Genomic DNA, 19,931 nt, shown 5'->3' on the forward strand with positions numbered 1-19,931 from the left:
TTGATTTATGCCATTACTCTGCTTTTATTCAGGAATTGTATACAGCGCCAGTCGTATCATTAAAGAAGACACATCATGGTTTGTTGGAGGGAGGTTGAAAATAATTAAATGCATTTCCATTCTTTTCAATCGGGAAATATTTAAAATACAAGTGTTTTGAGTGATAGCGTGGTCATGGAACAAATGAAACTTGGCTCTCTGTCGGTTTTCACAAGTGTGCAAACACAAAATTCTGCGCTAAATATAACTCGTCCATCAGACTGCCAGATATTGTGTCGTTTCACTTTGCTTCATCGCTCCCCAAACGAAGTTTCCACTCGTCCAATGTTGAACTCTCCACTGGAAGACATACCAATAAACAGCCAAATTGGCAATGGGAGACCGGAGCACAGAAATGAGTGACATTTTTACTTAGTGAGCAAAACTCTGCATTTGCCGTATCGTTTGAGTGACTAACTGCACGTTTCGAATGTTAAGCCCGCAAAAGCTGTGACCGAGTGAATTCAAAATCCACATTTTGATCAGACCGTAGAGGACGAGGAGTCGGTGTGCAGGCATGTTTTGTGTGTCATCACTGCAGCAGTAAAAAGGGAATGGCACCATCTTGTCGCAAGGATTTTTTTTTTTAGGTACTCGAAGCGACACACATTTATCATTTCAGTAACAAGGCACCTTGGAAGAAAGCAATTCGAAGGTGCGCTGCATGCTTTGAATGGGGAAACCTGGTGGCAGACTATATAAAAAACACAATAACAAAATAAGCCAGACGGAGTCGCAAAATATCATTTCAGTAGTCAGGCACTCTTGCAGAAAACAGAAAAAGACCTAAATTAGGTTCCATGCTTTGAATGTATATAGATAGATAGATGGAGTTGGATAAATAAAGCCAGGAGTAGTGACAAACACTTTCAGTTGCAAGCCAACCTTGCAGCAAACAGTTACTCGTAAAATTCTACACTTTGTTTCAGATGGGAAAAAGTAACGCCGTTTGTTGTCAAAATATACAATTTGAAATAGTGCTGCATGCTATGAATGGGGAGGGGGTGGACCACCATCTTGTGGCTAGCATTTCAAATTGGACTTTTAAAATCAAGAATCGCAAACTGTAGTTTCTGTGAAGATAAAAAAAAAAAAAATGTGATTGATAATTGCACGCTCAATGGTTTTCCGTGGGACTTTTTTTTTTGTGTCAACAAAGATCATACTTTGAAACTTCAGATAAAAGGAACATCCTCTGGCAAATATTCTAAATTCAGCAAATTGCAGTGAAAATGAAAAACGGTGTCGGCTCTCTATCGGGTTGAGTTGTTCGAGTTAAGGCGTGTGGCCCACTATTTTTGGCGTACAATAAAATCCTAACCTCAACCGTGAAGCCGTTATTCACCCGGAGTAATAACGTTGCCCTTTTTTTTTTTTTTTTATGCCTTTCCACATCACACAAAGAGTTTGTTAAAGCACATGGAGCAGTACGGTCTGCCTTTGTGCTCCTGAAAGATTCCCTGGCTGAGCTGCCGCAGACAGAAGGCGCACACAAAGTGCTCCGGATGAAACTTGCTGCCCAGAGCTGAGATGCAGCGGCCCACGATGGGTTGACGGCAACTGCCGCACAAAGTGCCCTGACGCGTGTAGAAGTGCGTCTGGCACAGCGGGCGGCCATCCAGCTCCATGAAGCGGCCGTCAGAGAAGGGCTTCAGACAGTCCTGAAAGGGCAGAGGTGGCAACAGTGAGTACGTAGAATTATCGATACATGTGTAAAAAGACTCCAATCAGAGTAGAAATTGTGATGACCGTATTTTCCGCACTGTAAGGCGCACCTAAAAGCACTCAGTTTTCTCAAAATAGTGCAACAGTGCACCTTAAATTCCAACGTGCCTTATGTATGGATCAATATAAAGATTTTTTTGGACGTAATTTTTTTTCAATGTTCTGTTAAGCGCTTTGTTACAGCTGCAGCGGTTGTGACAGCTCGATATAAATAAAGCCGTATTGTGTTGTATTCCCCTTTAGCGTGGCTCCATCTAGTGGATGCATAACACAACCGCAGCCACTATCGTAGCTTCTATTCCATGCGCCTTGTAATGCGGTGAAAACTGTTTTAAAATGGGCCATTCATTGAAGGTGCACCTTATATTCCGAATTGCCATGTAGTGCGGAAAATACGGTATCTCTTTCGCTGTCGCGAAGCAGAGTTCCTCAAATCGCCAAACGTTTTAGAGCAAGGGGTGTCAAACTCATTTTTGTCGCGGGCCACATTGTAGTTACTGTTTCCCTTGGAGGTCCGTTATGAATTTTGGGAAACCATATAAATGTTTAATCCCCTCCGCATATTACATACACAGTGCACAACAAATGGATGGATAACTAGTTTTAAAATCAGAAGTCAAGAATAATGACTGTTATTGTTTTTTACATTTGACAATTTGAAATTTTGGTTCAGATTTAAGCAAGCATCATGGAATTTGACATGCTTGATTTGCTCTCGCGGGCCGCATAAAATGATATGGCGGGCCAAATCTGGCCCCCGAGCCTTGACTTTTACACCTGTGTTTTAGAGCTTTTTTTTACTGGTCGTTCAAGACCCACACTCCATCACTCAATATCTCAACAGCGGGTTGACTTTACGTCTCTCTGTTCAACTCTCTTTTTTTTTTTTCTACATTGCGTTATCTGCTGAGGTTGAAAAAAAAAAGTAAGGATTCAAAAGAAAATAATTTACTTCAGTATAGTAACAAAGTATTTGTACTCTCCCACCACCGTGGATGGAAGAATGCAGAGTGGATTTTAGAGAGATGATGGCGAGGTAACTATGTATATGTGATGATGAGGAGCTCACCGCACAGACGAAGCATTCCGGATGCCACGTGCCGTTTGCTGCGGTCAGGTACTTCTCCGTCACTGACCCCCCACAGCCTGCGCACTTGGGGGCAAAGAGGCGGTAGAAGTCACCGGAACAATAAGGCTTCCCATCCTTCTCCAGGAAACCTTTGAACACACGTTCCCCACTGATGTCATTTGCTCCTTTTTTCTCAGAAGGCCCCTTGAGCGGGTTTCATCATAGTACCGTCATCTCCAAAGAAATTTCCACAGTGTGCACAGAAAAAGTGATCTGGATGCCAGGTCTGGTCCAGAGCTGTCAGGATGTTCTGCAACAGCAAATATTAACATATTACTTACAGTATACTCCCATGACCAATTATATCGTATTATATCAAACTCTGTACATGTTACATTCATCCCCGCTGATTGGCTTTTGGTATGCGGTACAAGTCAAATGAAATGTGAGGAGTAAAGTATATCATGTGAGTTAAAACTACACGAGGCTCTAAATTTTCCGCAGGTGTGAATGGGAGCGTGAATAGTTGTTTTTCTGTATGCGCCCTAAGATTGGCCGGCAACCATTTTAGAATGTCTAAAGGGATCTTTGAGATCATTTCACACTTAATAAAAGAAGCTAAAGTGCAATTTGCCGACTGAAAAAAGCACAACTGGCTTAAGTAACACTACGTCATTAGCTAATATATTATAGCGCATAGCGCTAGCTAGAACGAATTGTAATCTCTCAATAGGAGCCGCAGCTGCACTTTCAACCGCTTTATTGAACAAATGTGACAAAAGAAACAAACATATTCACGCACGACTTGCCGTTTTCCACAATTGACCCCAACCAGCCACTCAAGGCGTACAATGGCTAACGGTTAGCTAGTTGAAAGCGCTGCACTCTCTGATTTCCTCAGTCTCACATCACTCGACAGGCCAGGCTCAAAATTGAAAATCACACGCATTCAGTCACCGATAGAGTAGGCCTTACACGTGCACGTTATGTTGATCGAAGCTCAAAAATGTCCGTAGGCATCATGTGAGTTAAAACTACACGAGGCTCTAAATTTTCCGCAGGTGTGAATGGGAGCGTGAATCGTTGTTTGTCCATATGTGCCCTAAGATTGGCCGGCAACCATTTTAGAATGTCGAAAGAGATCTTTGAGATCATTTCACACTTCTTAAAAGAAGCTAAAGTGCAATTTGCCAACTGAAAAAAAGCACAACTGGCTTAAGTAACACTACGTCATTAGCTAATATATTATAGCGCTAGCTAGAACGAGTTGTAATCTCTCCACAGGAACCGCAGCTGCACTTTCAACCACTTTATTGAACAAATGTGACAAAAGAAACAAACATATTCACGCACGACTTGCCGTTTTCCACAATTGACCCCAACCAGCCACTCAAGGCGTACAATGGCTAACGGTTAGCTAGTTGAAAGCGCTGCACTCTCTGATTTCCTCAGTCTCACATCACTCGACAGGCCAGGCTCAAAATTGAAAATCACACGCATTCAGTCACCGATAGAGTAGGCCTTACACGTGCACGTTATGTTGATCGAAGCTCAAAAATGTCCGTAGGCATGAGTGTGAGTTTTGTGTTTGTCTGCTAATACGGACTAATGGATAAACGGATGGAACTGAACTGAATTTGTACTTAGAAACCCGAATAGGAAAATATACAGAACTGAATCATCGATTTGGATCAAATTCAATTTCAGAGAACATGAAACACATTCGATAATTTTAAATACGGTTTCACATTTCGTGGACTTTAGTTCCAAACTAATACATTCAAATTCATTTTTCAATGCAATGATTCAAGTTTAATTATTCAATTTCAAATTTAAACGTTTCAAAATCAGCTTCTGCTGGTGCATAAAGTATTTCAGCCGATCCCTGCCTATTGTTGCTGTAATATCGCCGGCTGTCATTGAATGAATGACCTCTGACCTGCACAATGGGCCCTTTGCAGTAAGCGCAGCGTGGAGCGAAGCGCTGCTCGTAGTCTTCCTTGCAGTACGGGCGTCCGTCCCTCTCAAAGTAGCCCGTGGTGCTCAGCTCCGTCTTGCATACAGCACACACAAAGTGCTGCGGGTGCCACATTTCACCCAATGCTGCCACCAGCTACACAACGACAGCAAAGAAGCAGTTTGTCATCCATTTTCTGATCTGCTTTATCCTCACAAGGGTCGCGGGGGAGGCTGGAGCCTATCCCAGCCGTCTTTGGGCAGTAGGCGGGGGGCCCCCTGAACCGGTTGCCAGCCAATCGCAGGGCACACAGAGACGAACAACCATCCGCTCTCACACTCCCACCCAGGGACAATTTTGAGTGTTCAATCAGCCTGCCATGTATGTTTTTGGAATGTAGGAGGAAACCGAAGTACCCGGAGAAAACCCACGCAGGCCCGGGGAGAACATGCAAACTCCACACCATGCAAACTCCACACAGAGCCGGGATCGAACCCACGACTTCTGCACTGTGAGGTCTACGCGCTAACCACTGGACCACCGGGCCGCCGCTCTCACAACCTACTGAAACATTTTTAGACACACAAATGGGACGCTCTCGTTTTTTTTTTCACTCGCGCACACTAAGTCAAAGCTCTCACACACACAACTGAAACACTCTCATTCAGACTACTGAGAGCATTTTCGCTCAGCGCTCTTACACTCCTGTTATGTTTTTACTCACACGTAGTAAAACGTTCTCACACACTAGGGAATTTTTTTTTGTGTCCGCAAATGTTTCTGAAATGCTCTCCCGCACACTCGACAGCAATATGTATTTTCAAGCCTTCCCGTACCTTGCCCACAATCACTTTATTACAGGCAGCGCAGCGGCCCTTGGCTGCTGTGTGGACTCCAATCTTTTCCAAGTCAGTGCTCAGCCCTCCGAGAAGATCATCGATACTGTCCGTATCTTTGCTCCCGGCTGAAGCCTTTGCATCGAAATCCCGTTGACCGTCTTTTGGTTTCTTCTCAACAGACCGCTCTGGTAAAAGTTGTGACGATGCCGCGTTCTAAATGGAGCACTCGCGCACACTAAGTCAAAGCTCTCACACACACAACTGAAACACTCTCATTCAGACTACTGAGAGCATTTTCGCTCAGCGCTCTTACACTCCTGTTATGTTTTTACTCACACGTAGTAAAACGTTCTCACACACTAGGGAATTTTTTTTTGTGTCCGCAAATGTTTCTGAAATGCTCTCCCGCACACTCGACAGCAACATGTATTTTCAAGCCTTCCCGTACCTTGCCCACAATCACTTTATTACAGGCAGCGCAGCGGCCCTTGGCTGCTGTGTGGACTCCAATCTTTTCCAAGTCAGTGCTCAGCCCTCCGAGAAGATCATCGATACTGTCCGTATCTTTGCTCCCGGCTGAAGCCTTTGCATCGAAATCCCGTTGACCGTCTTTTGGTTTCTTCTCAACAGACCGCTCTGGTAAAAGTTGTGACGATGCCGCGTTCTAAATGGAGAGAGGAGGCCAGACAGGCATGAGTCGCTTGCTCAAAAGTCAGCTGAGTGATGATGACATCAGTGTCCATGTTGGAACAACGCTGCCCCCTCTTGATGAGAGCGGTTAAGCCACCCATTCGTTTTTTTTCCTGCTTATTCTTTGCATGCTAACAAGAAAAGCTGGAATCTGTCCGGATGACTTTCGGGGCGTGACGTGGGGTACAGCCCGGATTGGTTGCCATGTCACTCACAGGGTACACATAGACAGACAACCATTCATAATCACACCTTTGTAGGAGGAAGTTGCCGAAAACACAAAAGGCAACATTGGGAGTACTCCACACACAGAAAGGCCAAATCGGAGACTCAGACTTTAGTTGTGTGGAAGACGCGAAGTAATGCAATACTCACCTCTGATCCCAGGCTCATCAGCTCTTGCAAAATGGAGTCCAGTTCGACGGTGGGTGAGTCTTGGGAAGCTGCCTCAGGAAGAGGCGGCTCACTAAAACCCCGCAAGAGGCCGAGACATGAGATACTCAAGTATGTACTGCACACCGTATAAAACTACATGGGATCGTCTTGTTTTGCTTAAATGATCGACTATAGTCGTCTTTGTTAAATGTCCGAGAGCAAAATTTTTGTTGTTTTAGTTTTTTTTCCATGTTTTTTTGTTTTCTACCCTTATGCGAAGTATATTATTCATCCGTCTATTTTCGGATCCGCTTTATCCTACATTACTTGAAAAAATATCTGTAGGCAAATACTGTAAATGTTTTATGATGGCAGAATTTGAAGAGAGTCAACACCTGTAAAGTCTTAGGTTAGATCCCTTTTTAGGTCCAGTGTTGACTGCAGCTGACACCTGCGAGAAAAAAAAAAGTAGACCAACAAGATATTCAGTTTTTCTTATAAATGATCATGTTTCATTATTCAAACCTGCAAACGTTTAAGTGAAGAGGTTGAGAGTTAATGTAAAAAAACAAACCAAAAAAAAAACTGTGGTCTTAATCAGGGGTGAGCTCCACTCTCAGATACAGACACATATCTAGTCACCAATATAAAGTATATCCGCTTACACCTCCAGCGGCTGGAATATATCCTAACATTGTGGCAGTTTTCCACACTTTGACAACGAGGCACTCTATAGCAGCCTTGTCAATGCGAAGCCGATGTGCACATCGTGGCTGACACCAACCGAGCTGCTGAACCTCACATCGGGCTTTAATTAATTATTTTCCCACCTCATGTTTCAGCCTCGCCCATGACATGCACACACTCATGGCTGACAATGAGGCACTCTTCAAGCGGCCATGCTAGCGGACCATCCAAGGAGAAGCTGCATTTTTTTTTTTTTGTATCGCTAGCTAACTAGCTAACAACACATCACACTTGGGCCAGGTAACAGCTGATGCTAACAAAGGCTTTACGTCCCTCTACCTCTTTCAGGGTTGCATTGCTGCCTTCTGAAGCAGTCGGATTGAGGGCTAGTTCCTCCAAAAGCAAATCTGGAACACAAAAATCACGTTCAAACACTTCACTGAAATTCAGGCATACGCGATAAACCATTCAACCAATGATTTTTCACTTTTGTTATTGAAGGTTGAGCCGGTGGGTATGATTGCGTTTCCTGTGCAAAGCTTGTCTCGGAGGGCAGAGATGTTTGCGTGATCTAGTTGAGGTTAATTATGCCAACAGGTTTCCTCAGGAAGATGATGTCATCACTTTTTACAGAAGTAAAACTTGCTGAAAGAATCTTGTGGAAACTACGCAGCTGTGTTGAGCTCAAGCTTGGGGCATTTTCACTGATATTAATGAGGGTAATTTAATCTAACTATATATTTTATATTTTATTTTTTATTCCAGAATAGCCTCCACTAAATATTTTGCCCTTCTCATGTTGCTGAATCATGTTAAATTAGTACACCCCTGAAATTGTATTTAACTTAACACAACTTTTGGGACTGAATCTGATTAGATTGTGAATGTGCAACATTAAGTTTAGGATTAGATAACTGCAAGATATAACTGAGACAGCAACATGGATGTTAGTGAGAGCATTAAAGGACTAATTTTATAGACCATAATGTACACTTTGTAAGTTCTGTTTGAAATCATGATCACGTAAGATCGCTTTGCCTCACAATCAAAGACAAGTGATTTATTTGGAAATCACTGAAAATCAGTAGGAAAAAAATTTGTCTTACCAAGCTCGTCCATGTTTCTCTCAGAATGAATATGTGTGTGTTGTTGTTTTCCCCCTCGCTGCAGCCGCTATTGCTGAAGTCGCCAACCGCAAGTCATGTCTTCACTTCCCCTGATGATATTTCTGTTCTGTTGCTGAAATCAGTTTTTTTTTCCTAATCAAAATCACCCATTATGATTTGCACATACTGTATTGTGAACGCTGTCACACAAAAAAGGGACATTGACCGAACTTTCTATTTTGTTTTCCAAACAGCAGATCTATCAAAGTCAGTTTTAACTTAGGATCACAGTATCACTTAAGTGATTGAGGATTTTTTTTCTGTCTGTGCAGATTGTTTGTCAACCTCGTCATTGGATACCAGAAAGGTTGAATGGAGGCAACTGTACTCTTGTGTTTCTGGAGCGGTTTTTTAATGAATTTTGCGTCTTCTGCATCCAAAGATTTTTTTTCCCCAGTGTAACACTCAACACGCATAATTAGACACAGCTCGAATGTTTTTCTGGTTTTAGTCACGTGACGTTCAAAGCACAGCCCGTGGGCATTTTGACATTGTTTAAACGCAACAGCAGGGAGCAGTGCCGCATAAGATTCTTGGATCAAGACTTGGATAGCAAAATGGGGTGGGTTATTCTGCTTAATTCTTATTCCATGAACACAGTATTACTCAAAATACTGTGTTTAAACTCGTAGGGGCACAAAGAAAACATTGCAAAGAGAAGTTTGGACTTCCGCTTCAAACCTCTTGAAGCACAAAAGCACAAACAATTTGAAAAACGTCCCGTGCACCTTAAATTATTATTTTTTTTTTAATGAATAAGTTTAATAACAACTGAACTTGAAAAAAAAATCTTGGCCACCATATGGCAGAAGTCACTTGCGATTGCGTCACAACTCGCACCACTGGAGTCGAGACCATTAACACTGAAAATAGGGAGAGCTTCATATTTCCTCCCGACTTATTTTATCACCTAAAATTACTCAATAAATATTTTTGTTTAGAATAATAAGAATTATTATAATAGAAATAGCTGTATTAACAGGTCCAAAACCAGACATGTGAGAAAAATAGGATTTTCTAAACGTGCACGTATCACCCCCGTGTGTGATGGTTTCATCTATACCGGAAATGTCCGTGTTTACAACGCGTTAGCAATATCGGAATGAACGCCATTCGGTTTCTTACGTTATTGTAAACAACAACAACTGACCATTGATACAACTCGCGTGAATTAATAAGACTCATAAAGCGCCGTATGGTGGTTTGGACGCGACCCGGGCTACGGCGAGTCGTAGCAATGGCCAGCTGGTAAGGCAACTAGCGAGGCTGGCTACGATCGTCCTCGCCGCCAGTGGAGTCTGAACAGGTAAATGAAATGACGGTTGCAAAGTGTTCCATGTGCTGCTCTGACAGCCGCAATGGTGGCTCAATCATGGGCTCTTTGCACGCTGTCTCTCACGTTGCCGAAATACGGCTCGCTCTTATTTGGGGGGCAAAAAAAAACCGCATTTTGTACGACGTGTTTGTAGGACTTGCCCAAAGTAATCTCATGAATTGCATGAATATGAAGGAACATAATTCACCTATAGGTTATAAATATGAGAATAAACAATCCCGGTTCATTGTAGAATATGTGCGGAATATTGCATGAATATTACTTTAGTTACTCTAACCGAAAATGTCTAGTATTGTGTTTGGTGCGTATCTACCTTTATTAGTATTATTATTATAATACATTCGTGTCTTTGGCATTATTAGTGTCAAATAAAGAGAGGTAGATGAGAGAACGGTTCAGGCTCTCTTTCGGATCCATAAAAATCGTACAAAAAAGGTCACTGTAGATATGGCGGACTGCTTGACATTATTGGCATCTTTTCCCATTTTCTCCTTGCGGAAGCGAATGTCATCAAATCAGTCGAAAGTGTGAATTAAACATCACTTGGAAATCAGTGGTTTCTTATAACGCACTGTTGAATTTTTTTGCCGATGTGCTCATTGAAAGCCAACAGTGTTCATGGAATTGTTTCTTCTGGAATGAAAAAAAAAATCACTTTTTTTAGGCTAGTACGCTTTTGTTTTCTCGAGACGAGGGCTGAACGATTTTGAAAAATAATGACTTGGCACATGCCCTCCCTCAGGTGCGGTGCGGTGGAAGGTGAGCGGCCATGGGCGCCGAGAGCAGCGCCGTGCGGAGCTGCACGCCGGAAGAGCCGCTCCTGAGCCTGCCCTTCGGTCTCACCATGTTCTCGGCGGTGCTCCAGGACGGAAGGGCCGCTTCTGTGTTTGTTCACAAGCGCGGCAATGAAGATAAGGTCAATAAAGCGGCGAAGGTATGTTCATTTCGAAAAAGAAAAAAATGATGAAGATCTGTTCCTACGGTGGCGAGCTAACCCGAATTTGTACGCAAGTCTGAGCACCTAAACATGTAGCTGTGTTATATATACACGTGAAAATATTATGATAAGAACAGAAAACAGACACTTAAAAGGCTCCTGAAATGAAAGCTAATCGTCTGGTTTTTGAACGCAATGAAACTGCCATCCTGCCGCAGCACCTGAAGACCCTGAGGCACCCGTGCCTGCTGCGCTTCCTGTCCTGCTCGGTTCAGGATGGTAGCGTCCACCTGGTGACGGAGCGCGTCAAACCGCTGGAGCAGCTGCTGGACGGGCTCTCCCCTGAAGAGATCTGCGCCGGAATCTACGACCTCCTGCAAGCCATTGTCTTTCTGCACGAGAGAGTGAGCGAGCTTCCAATTTAGAAATTGCAAAACAAACAAAAAAAAAAATACAAAAATGTTTGCTAACCTGTTGTCCTGAACCGCCAGGGCAAATCGAGCCACAACAACGTGTGCATCTCGTCTGTATTTGTCAGTGAAGATGGACATTGGAAACTGGGAGGGATGGAGACAGTCTGCAAGTTCTCGGAAGCGACTCCGGAGGTAGGATGACGCAAACCTTCAAGGACACAGAAGCAAATGAAATTGACCGTGCGGTGGCTCGTCACACTCATCATAAGTTTTTACTTCCCCTCTCAAAAAGTTTTGAAAAGATTTATCTTACAGGGGTGTGTAGAATTTTTTTTATTTTATTTTTTTTATACACGTTGACCTGCATGACATTTGACGTGCGCTTGTTTCGCAGTTTCTTCTTAGTATTCAGAGCGTGAGAGACGCCAGCTGTGTTCCACCAGAGGAGCAGGTCAGCATATCAAACATCCCCGCCCCTCCATCGCAATGACAAAGCGACTTTTTGGGGTTCCTAAAGAAAGATGTTGTTTGCAGGCGGAGGGCTTTAAAATGCTTCCAGATAAACACGCCCACTCTCGGGACTGTTACGCTTTTGGCTCCGTGCTTGAGACCCTCCTGCCTCTCTTGAACGGTTACGGTGAGTAAAGTGACCTCACGCATTTTATGGAACCCTTTCGGGGGCAGCGGTTACGACAGTGGACGGTTGATCATGTGATCAGGTTACAAGGTGCGTGAAAGGGTTAATAAAGGTCAAATGTGTGTTCCACATGAAGGCGTTTGTTCATCTTTCCATCCAGTGTCGCAGGAGCTGTCCGACAGTCTGCAGAAGACCCTGCAGGCGGGCCCGCTGAACTCTGACCCCTCCTGTCGGCCGGCCCTCAGCTCCATGCTGACTCATGGTTTTTTCAGGTGGGCGCTCGCCGGTTGCGCGGCCGCCGCTCTCGCCCAGCCGGTTGATAAGTCGTTTAAATGCCGCCGCGCTTGTTCTGGTGCGCAGGAACGACTTTCTGGAAGTGACGAACTTTCTGACCGGCCTCACGCTGAAGACGGAGGAAGAAAAAAACGAGTTCTTCAAGTGAGGAGTGAAAGTCGAGTTTGAATGGTTGCATTCAAATGTGGGGTGGGGGGGCGGGGGGTCTTGTGGTTAGTTCGTCTGCCCCCGCGCTTCTGTGGTTTGAATCTTCTCTTCCTGTGTACATATTGGGTTCATTGGAGACTAACTTGCTCGTCGGCTTAAATGTGGCCTTAAAGGCTCATTTTTCAAAGTCGGGGGATGGGCAAAGTATGACCCCCCCACATTAGACCAGGGGTATGAAACTCACTTTGGAGTTCCGTCTTCCACTTACGACAGTCAAACCGAATAAATGTTGAATCATCACATCGTATTGTTCCTTGTACACAACAAATCCAATTGATGGATTCGTAGTTTTGAACTCAGTCAACTGTTGTTTGTTCAATTATTGTCCGAGTGAGTGTAAACAGGGTTTAAAAAAAAAAAGTTATTTGATGACACGTGACAATTTGACATTTCGGTCCAGCTTTGAGCAAGGGTCATGGAAGTTGACACACACAATTTGCTTTTCATGGGCCACATAAAATGACGTGGCGGGCCGGATCTGGCCCCCGGGCCTTGAGTTTGACACCTGTGATTTCGACACTCAAGGGCCCTGTAGTCATTTTTAGGCATTCATGAAATGGTATTTGCCCCCTTCCTAATATCTGTGTTCTTTGCATCCAAAAGTTTCAGTTCATCAAACCAATTTTAATATCACGCAGAGTGTACACAAGGACATATAAAATGCAGTTTCGAAGTCATGATCTCATTTACCAAGGGGAAAGAAAAAAAATTAATTATCTGGCCCTTTGTGAAAAAGCGATTGCTTTCCTTTAAGTTGACATGGATCGGTTCTGCTCTCACGTTTGCGCAGGTTTCTTCTTGACAGAGTCCAGAGCCTCCCCGAGGAGCTGACCGCTGCACGCCTGGTCCCCAAGCTCCTCAACTCCCTGGTCTTTGCCGAGCCGATGGCGGTCAAAAGCTTTCTGCCGTATCTCCTCAAGCCAAAGAAAGGTACGATGACCAAAAAAAAAAAAAAAAAAAGAAGGCCGGTGTGACGCTCCGAGAGATTCGGGTAACCGACAAGCTTCTCGTGTCCCGGAACAGATTGCAATAGCGGGGAAGAATGCCTGCTGTCTGCGGCCCTTTACCGCAAACACGTCATCCCGCAGCTCCTCAAGCTCTTCAAAGTCAACGAGGAACACGTGCGGATGGTGTTGTTGGCGAACATCCACATCTACGCTCAGTTCTTCTCCCACGAGGAGCTGAAGATTCAGATCCTACCTCAGGTATGCTGTGACCTTCCTTCAGGTTGGACTCCGCCCACTCATATGTTCATGAAGACGCGCTGTGTAAAAGTGATGTTGATCGCCCCCACCGCTCCACCCCCAACATGATTGTAGGTTTTGCTTGGGATGAGAGACACCAACGACGCTCTGGTCGCCATGACGCTGCAGAGTCTGGCGGTGTTGGTGCCTTTGCTCGGGGCTCAGGTGGTGGTCGGGGGGGAGAGAACTAAAGTCTTTAAACGCTCGTCTCCCAAGTTCAGCAGGTCGGCCGAGGCCACGCCGGAAAGTAAGTCAAGACGAGACCGTCCAAAGAGTTGAAGACGGCAATTTGGGGGCTGAATGTTGATATTTTTTTTTTGCGATTGCAGCGTCACCCGTCCACATCATAGGAGGCTCCTTCCCTCAGATGGAGCAGCCTTGCAAGGTTTTGAATTTGTTCCCCCAACCGCCTCAAGACCTTGTTAAGGGCAACACGGGGCGATTTACGGGGAGGAGGGAGATTTCAAGGAACTACGTGCTGGAACCGACGTCAGGTAGGACAATTTATGATGGTGCAAATTGCTTTTGCGGGCTTTTTTTTTTCTTTTTCAAAATTCATTTTGTTTTTCAGTTCTTTTAGTTGTAGTAACAGGCTATCTATAGTATTTGTGGCGGCTTTGCGAGTGGTTTCTTCCACGCATAAGCTGTGAGGGCACTTTTAACCCTTTATTGAACAAATGGGAGCCAAAGAAAGAAACACTGAATTTATTTATACATCATCTGCTATTGCCACAACTGATTGGCAGGCGCTCGACATGCAGTTTGGCTCAGCTAACAGCCGTCTCCTCTCTCATTCGTTGTCTCTCACCGGGCCAGGCCCCACTTTTGTGCAGTCACAGATACTACAGTGGACAAATAATAGTATGCTGGATTGGCATTGTTGTGTCATCGTGCAAAGTTAGCAGAATAATTCAATCTCAAGATATTTGATAGCTTCAGCCTTGTCGTTTTTAAAACAGGAAGAAATATAACAATCATGTGTACAACCATAAAAGTGGCTGTAAAAGATACACTTTGTAAAAGCGTTTTGCAACAGTCAGGTGCGTCTGTGTTGCAGGCGTCAGTAAACCAACGTTCCTCCCCTTAAATGGCTTCGGTCAGCACGGCGACACCGACACTTCCAGCCCGGAGGAGGCAGCGCACCCAGCCAAAGGCCGCGGGGAGGACTGGCCTGACTGGAGCGATCCAGATGAGAGCGACGACCGAAAGAGCCAGCCGGTCCGCATCCTCATCGAGGCCTCCAATGCGGCCGGACCACAACAGACTGTCGAAGCTGAAGAAGAACCTTGGGATGACTTTGAGGACACCGAAGCCACCTCCGAGTCCTCTCCCGCAGCTCCTGTCGTATTGACGACACCACCGGGCGGACAAACCACTGAGCCACGAAGACCGCGAGCTTCCAAACCTCTCAAACTGAGCTCAACAACACTACCGGCCAATCCACCCCCGATGGAACCCAAGCCCGCGGGTCCGAAGTACCGCAAGGGCGCGGGAGGTCTCGGAGAGGAGTTCACCATCAAGGTGAAGAAGCAGCAGCAAATAGACCCGGAGCTGGATTTGTTTGCGGACATGGTGCCGGACATCAAGCTGTCCTCTTCGCCTCTGCTCGTACTAAGCGCGAGCGGCGACGCCGCCGCGCCGACGTCGTACAACGCTGCTGGGGACGCGACGGCGGCGATGCTGTCTGACAAGTTTGCTGCCGCCAGTGTTACTGAGGTGAGCGGACAACGTGGTGTTCCCGGTCGATTCCGTCTTTCTCCCACGTTGAAATGCACTTTAGGCTCAAGTGCTTGTACTGATCCAGAATGTACTTGACTCGCCTCTTGCACTCAGTAAGCAGTGTACAAAATGGGAGGATCGATAAAGCACACACGGGAAATGTCATCTTGCTTCAAATCGCCCGGTGGCCAATGAAAACGTGTCTTTCTGTATCGCAGGCGGAAGCAGACGGTTGGGGCGACGGGGATGACCTCAACTGGGAGGATGAAAATGGTTGGGGATGACATTTACCAACTCTGGAGCACTCCCCCAAAAAGGAAAGGAAGAAAAAAAAAAACGCTTAAGATGTACCAACTCTGATTTTCAATGCAAGAATTGCGACTTGTTCAACGGGAAGGAATCAAAGCTGATCAGACAGGTGGGGTGGAGGTGGGGGTGTGTAAATGAAGCCATTTCTTAATTGTTTGCCAACTGACACAGATGCTGCCAACAGAACTTGTGGTGAAATAAAATAAGTGACAGCTTCGCGAAGGGCACGTGAGGATCCGGATCGATCAATCCCGTGTCAGGTTTCATGCCAAGACAACTTGTTGCACTTTGAATGAATGTGAAGTATGCGTTAGTTTAATTTATTAGTGGCTTTTTGGGCAAGGGGGGGGGGCGGGGTGTTGCTGGTGAAATAATAAAGCTGTCCAGAAACCTGATTCTATTTCTCTTTTCGGGCCTATTAAAATGTTTAATTTGCAGATACGTGCATGGAGAGAAAACCACTGAGTGACTCCCGGATTTTGTCGTGCATTTTAATGTGGACAGAAACTGCGCAGTTAGTCAATATTGTACTTTTGACTCGTGTCAAGAGTAGAAGGAATATAAAAACTCCAAGCTGTATCTCTTTAAATTTGGCTGTGGGAGTAAAGTTAATTTATTTCAGGAGTTCAACAAATGAAATTACCGAATTGTGATATTAATCATGGAATATTTCCCCCACCCTCTCAAAAAAAGGAAACCAGAAAATACCTTGTCGTAAATCTATACCAGTTTCACTTTTTCAGTTAAAACAATTCTTCCATGATATTCTAATGCAATCTGTACCCAGCAGTGTAAATGGTATTAATAGTATTCAAGTTTTCACTCACGTATTACATCAGACCTCAAAGTAAATAAAAACAAAGACTTTCTATTCAAATATTTAATCATCAGTCAAGACTGATACATTAAAAAAAAAACAGAGACAAGCAGCCTCAGATTACATTTGCCTATACAATAAAAAGATCACGTGGGCGAGTTCGTGGATGTGGCTGAGCTGAGATCATTTAGAAGCACATGCAGCACTTGTATTCGGGATGCCAGCCACGAAGGTGGAGGCGGCGGTGGTTCCTGTGTGCCCGTTTTACCTGTAGCGAGCGCATGGAGCGTCCTCAGCGCGGTTTCAGCTGCCCGCATGCCGCGGCTGTACTCCTCGTCCGCAGCACTTTCCTGCCGGGCTCGTTTGGCTTGCGGCTGAGTGATGAATGGGGGCAAGAAAACTTTTAGATAGAATACATATTGACCAAAATACTGACCTTTCCATATCAAAAATTACAGTACCGCCTGATGTATCCTATTTTTTTTTCGATCATCACAACATTTCACAATTTTTTTATCATCCTTGTAATATTACTCATTGGTTTCCGCAGCCAAAATGGTTTAAATACCGTATTTTCCGCACTAAAAGGCGCACCTAAAAGCCTTCCATTTTCTTTAAAGCTCACGGCCCCTTAAAATCCGATGTGCCTTGTGTATGGTCATTACGGTAATATTTCGACCCCAAAATGGCTCCTTGCTTGAGACATGCTTACAACGCAGAGTTCAAACTGAAGTCGATCGGTTACGCAGTTGAACACGGAAATAGAGCAGCGGCAAGAGAGTTCAACGTTAACGAGTCAATGTTATAACTTGCTCTTGGGGTTAAGTGAACCGCGTCGCTGCTTTATTAAATAAATTTTACTGACATCTGATCGTTTTGTTGGTGTTTCCTTGAGCGTCGCTCCATCTAGTGGATGCATTGTAGATTGCATAATAATGCGGTGTGTCCAATATATGAAAAAAATTATAAAATAGGCCATTCATTGAAGGTGCGCCTCAGTCCAGTGTGCCTTTTAGTGTGGAAAATACGGTAGCTCTTCAGGGTTAACGTATTTCTTCCAAAACATAAAACTAATACAATTCTAAATCGAACTGCACCCAGCATGTTACTAACCTCTGAATGAGTCACAGATGGAGCGGAAAGTTCCGTGGGAATCTGTTTTGGGGTGTCAAGCCTCTGGTTATGTTGCTCTAAAACAGTTTTCTCCACCTGGATTCTCGCGAGCTGCGCTTCCTTGACTTCTTCCGGTGTATTAACAGTCTACAACAAAACACGGTCACTTTCACGTCCGGCCTTCTTCCAGACGTTCACTGACAACTGTAGACTTTTCTTACCTTGCTAAGAAAATTCACCACTTTGCTTTTGGTTTCTTCCACACATAAACTGTAAGAAATAACCTCTTCGTGGTTTGTGACCTGAAACATCAACAGGTATGATGGTTGATAAAATAAACAAAAGTTGTAACATGAGTACTGCATGATGAACGAAGCTCCCTTGCTGTACCTCCGCAAAATGAGCAAAAGCCTCCAAAGCGTGCTGATGAAGCAACCAGGAGGAACTTTGCGCTAACAGCGCTCCAAACAGGCTGCTCAATTTGGGAAAAATTTCACTCTGGAGGCGGGCAGAAAAGTATACATGTCGATAAGACCTAATACAATTACAGTATGTGGAAATACCAGCGTCAAATCCAGTGCCGTGATTGGCTAGAGTCAAATCCGATGTAACAATCCCATTCCGGCATTGTGATTGGCTGCAATCACATGCAGTGTTCTGATTGGGTGGAGTCAGTACCTGGTTTTCAGGAGGGATAAAGATTTTCCCGAGTGACGAAAGGAACTCCAGCGCGGCCAGGAGCAGCTCATCTGTACACTTCGGCGACACGACGGCGTCTACGCACACCAGAGCCTAGAAAACACCAAAAACACAATTTCCACTCGGTTCTCAATGTCAATCTTAAGATTTAAATCGACGCATACGTGAATGATGACGGGCACGTCCACGTTTTTCACTAAAACTGCCGTGATGGACAAAAGGAGCTGCAGAGTGATGCGCAGCACATGATGGGTCTGCACCTGTACGTTACGGAAACAAGTGTTGTCACTCCACATGCATACAGTGTAGGCAAATTATAAAAAATTAGACAATACTTTGCTATGAGGTTAAATTTCAGGATGAACCTAAAAAAAAAAAATGCAACAGCGTTTGAAGCAGAGCATACAGCGCATTTCAAATTATTCCTGGGATTGTGGCCCAAAGATGAAACTTTTTCTGTCAGTCCGATGTGTCTTACCTGATGTGGTGCGACTCTCTGCCACAGTTGTGTGACGATCCTCGACGCAGATGACACGCAGCGTTCCTCAACAGGTGACTTTCCTTGAACCACCACTAGGAGGCAGTGTAGCACCGCATTCTGGAAACGACACCAGTAGCATATTCAAAAACCCTTTCTGTGGGCTATTTACCCACCAGGATTAGACCTTCATGATCATACTACTGTCCTCACCACTTTGCCCATTTGGCCCAGTTTGTAGCCTCCACTCTGCCATTCGGTCAAAGCTTTTTGAGCTAACGCGACGACATCCGCTTCCACGCGTTGACGGGCATCAGTTGAAAGAGCTCTGAGGAGGACGTGACGCCATATTGGGAGATTTTCAGCCTCGGATGAAGGGAAACGTGCCAGAAATTCCATCTAGGTTAAAAAAAAATACACACACACACACACACACACATTATGTATACAAGTATATTAAAAATAGTAATGTCACTTCTAAAGATGTAGTGAATCGCCGCCTATTTGTGGTTCACTATTGGCTCCCACCTCCCCCTTTTTTTTTTTGTTCGACATAATGTTGTAAAATAAGTTTGAAATTATTTTCAAGTGTTCTGGGAGTGGTATATTTACAGTTCAAGTGATGGGCAATTATAAACAGTTTGAAACTGGAAGCGCCATTTACTGTTCCAGTTTTTTTATGATTCACGACTCTCCCCCAAATATTGGGGACTCCTGCATGTCGATCCTGCTAACCTGGTGGCTGGGCGTCATGAGAAAAAGCATGCGTCTGAGCAGCAAGCCCAGATGGGACTGCTGATGGCATTCAGCCGAAGAGGTTTTCACCTGAGGAGGCAGAAGCAAAAAGAAGCGATGCTCATCGGTAGTGTGAAGAATCAGAGGGGGTTCTGGTTGCAAATGTGTGAGATGGGCCTGAATTGAAGGGATTATGGAAAAGGTGTTTATTCCAACGACATCAACCGTCACCTCAGTCGGGGTACCGCTGGGGAACCCCTACAGAGAGATTATGGGATTTTGTTATTTTAGCATCCAGACGGCACTACACCACACTGGGAGGTGCTTCTACTGCTTGCTTCTCTCAGGTAGACAAATAAGGATACTCAAATAAAATCTTGGATTGCGTGATACTTTTCAATATTTGCTTTTTCTGCTTCCTTAAAACGGGGCAGTGGGGGGGGGGG

At 44.7% G+C, this 19,931-nt stretch overlaps 3 protein-coding genes across 4 annotated transcripts in view; 1 reads left to right on the forward strand and 2 right to left on the reverse strand.

Moving 5' to 3' along the window:
* lpxn (leupaxin) lies at positions 1-8,601 on the reverse strand. Its single transcript, XM_019896734.1, has 10 exons — positions 8,488-8,601; positions 7,721-7,788; positions 7,090-7,145; positions 6,695-6,785; positions 6,078-6,293; positions 4,773-4,946; positions 3,062-3,143; positions 2,834-2,982; positions 1,399-1,700; positions 1-492 (listed from the first exon to the last, which is right to left on the reverse strand). The coding sequence occupies exons 1-9, from the start codon at positions 8,498-8,500 to the stop codon at positions 1,434-1,436; spliced, it is 1,116 nt and encodes a 371-aa protein (XP_019752293.1). The 5' UTR covers positions 8,501-8,601; the 3' UTR covers positions 1-492; positions 1,399-1,433.
* Positions 6,319-19,931, reverse strand: part of firrm (fignl1 interacting regulator of recombination and mitosis) — a 24,548-nt gene continuing 10,935 nt past the window's right edge. The window contains 10 exon segments of the mRNA XM_019896737.1: positions 6,319-6,329; positions 16,568-16,834; positions 17,574-17,720; positions 17,795-17,875; positions 17,964-18,071; positions 18,252-18,365; positions 18,437-18,532; positions 18,751-18,870; positions 18,964-19,149; positions 19,486-19,605. Coding sequence (XP_019752296.1) covers positions 16,607-16,834; positions 17,574-17,720; positions 17,795-17,875; positions 17,964-18,071; positions 18,252-18,365; positions 18,437-18,532; positions 18,751-18,870; positions 18,964-19,149; positions 19,486-19,605 — 1,200 coding nt within the window. The 3' untranslated portion in view covers positions 6,319-6,329; positions 16,568-16,606.
* On the forward strand, positions 9,598-15,841 carry scyl3 (SCY1-like, kinase-like 3). 2 transcript variants are annotated; one of them, XM_019896732.1, is made up of 14 exons: positions 9,598-9,853; positions 10,626-10,817; positions 11,039-11,224; positions 11,312-11,425; positions 11,628-11,684; positions 11,768-11,870; positions 12,031-12,142; positions 12,231-12,308; positions 13,162-13,301; positions 13,395-13,576; positions 13,691-13,862; positions 13,945-14,109; positions 14,673-15,331; positions 15,553-15,841. In XM_019896732.1, the coding sequence occupies exons 2-14, from the start codon at positions 10,653-10,655 to the stop codon at positions 15,616-15,618; spliced, it is 2,199 nt and encodes a 732-aa protein (XP_019752291.1). In that variant the 5' UTR covers positions 9,598-9,853; positions 10,626-10,652; the 3' UTR covers positions 15,619-15,841. The 2 variants fall into 2 exon arrangements, with proteins under 2 accessions (XP_019752291.1, XP_019752292.1); XM_019896733.1 differs by having other exon boundaries at positions 9,598-9,852; positions 10,635-10,817.

This window comes from Hippocampus comes, unplaced genomic scaffold (assembly GCF_001891065.2).
Source record: "Hippocampus comes isolate QL1 unplaced genomic scaffold, H_comes_QL1_v1.1 scaffold22, whole genome shotgun sequence".
NCBI lineage: Eukaryota > Metazoa > Chordata > Actinopteri > Syngnathiformes > Syngnathidae > Hippocampus > Hippocampus comes.

What these genes read in the sequence shown, in the direction of transcription:
- lpxn (XM_019896734.1), bottom strand. An exon ending in ATAAAGTGATTGTGGGCAAG is followed by an intron (nt 4,947 to 6,077) that starts GTACGGGAAGGC and finishes GTCGTTGTGTAG; the next exon opens with CTGGTGGCAGCATTGGGTGA. An exon ending in AAATTTCTTTGGAGATGACG is followed by an intron (nt 2,983 to 3,061) that starts GTACTATGATGA and finishes GTGTGTTCAAAG; the next exon opens with GTTTCCTGGAGAAGGATGGG.
- scyl3 (XM_019896732.1), top strand. Translation starts at nt 10,653, where the DNA reads ATGGGCGCCGAGAGCAGCGCCGTGCGGAGCTGCACGCCGGAAGAGCCG. An exon ending in GTGTTCCACCAGAGGAGCAG is followed by an intron (nt 11,685 to 11,767) that starts GTCAGCATATCA and finishes TGTTGTTTGCAG; the next exon opens with GCGGAGGGCTTTAAAATGCT. An exon ending in CTGACTCATGGTTTTTTCAG is followed by an intron (nt 12,143 to 12,230) that starts GTGGGCGCTCGC and finishes TCTGGTGCGCAG; the next exon opens with GAACGACTTTCTGGAAGTGA.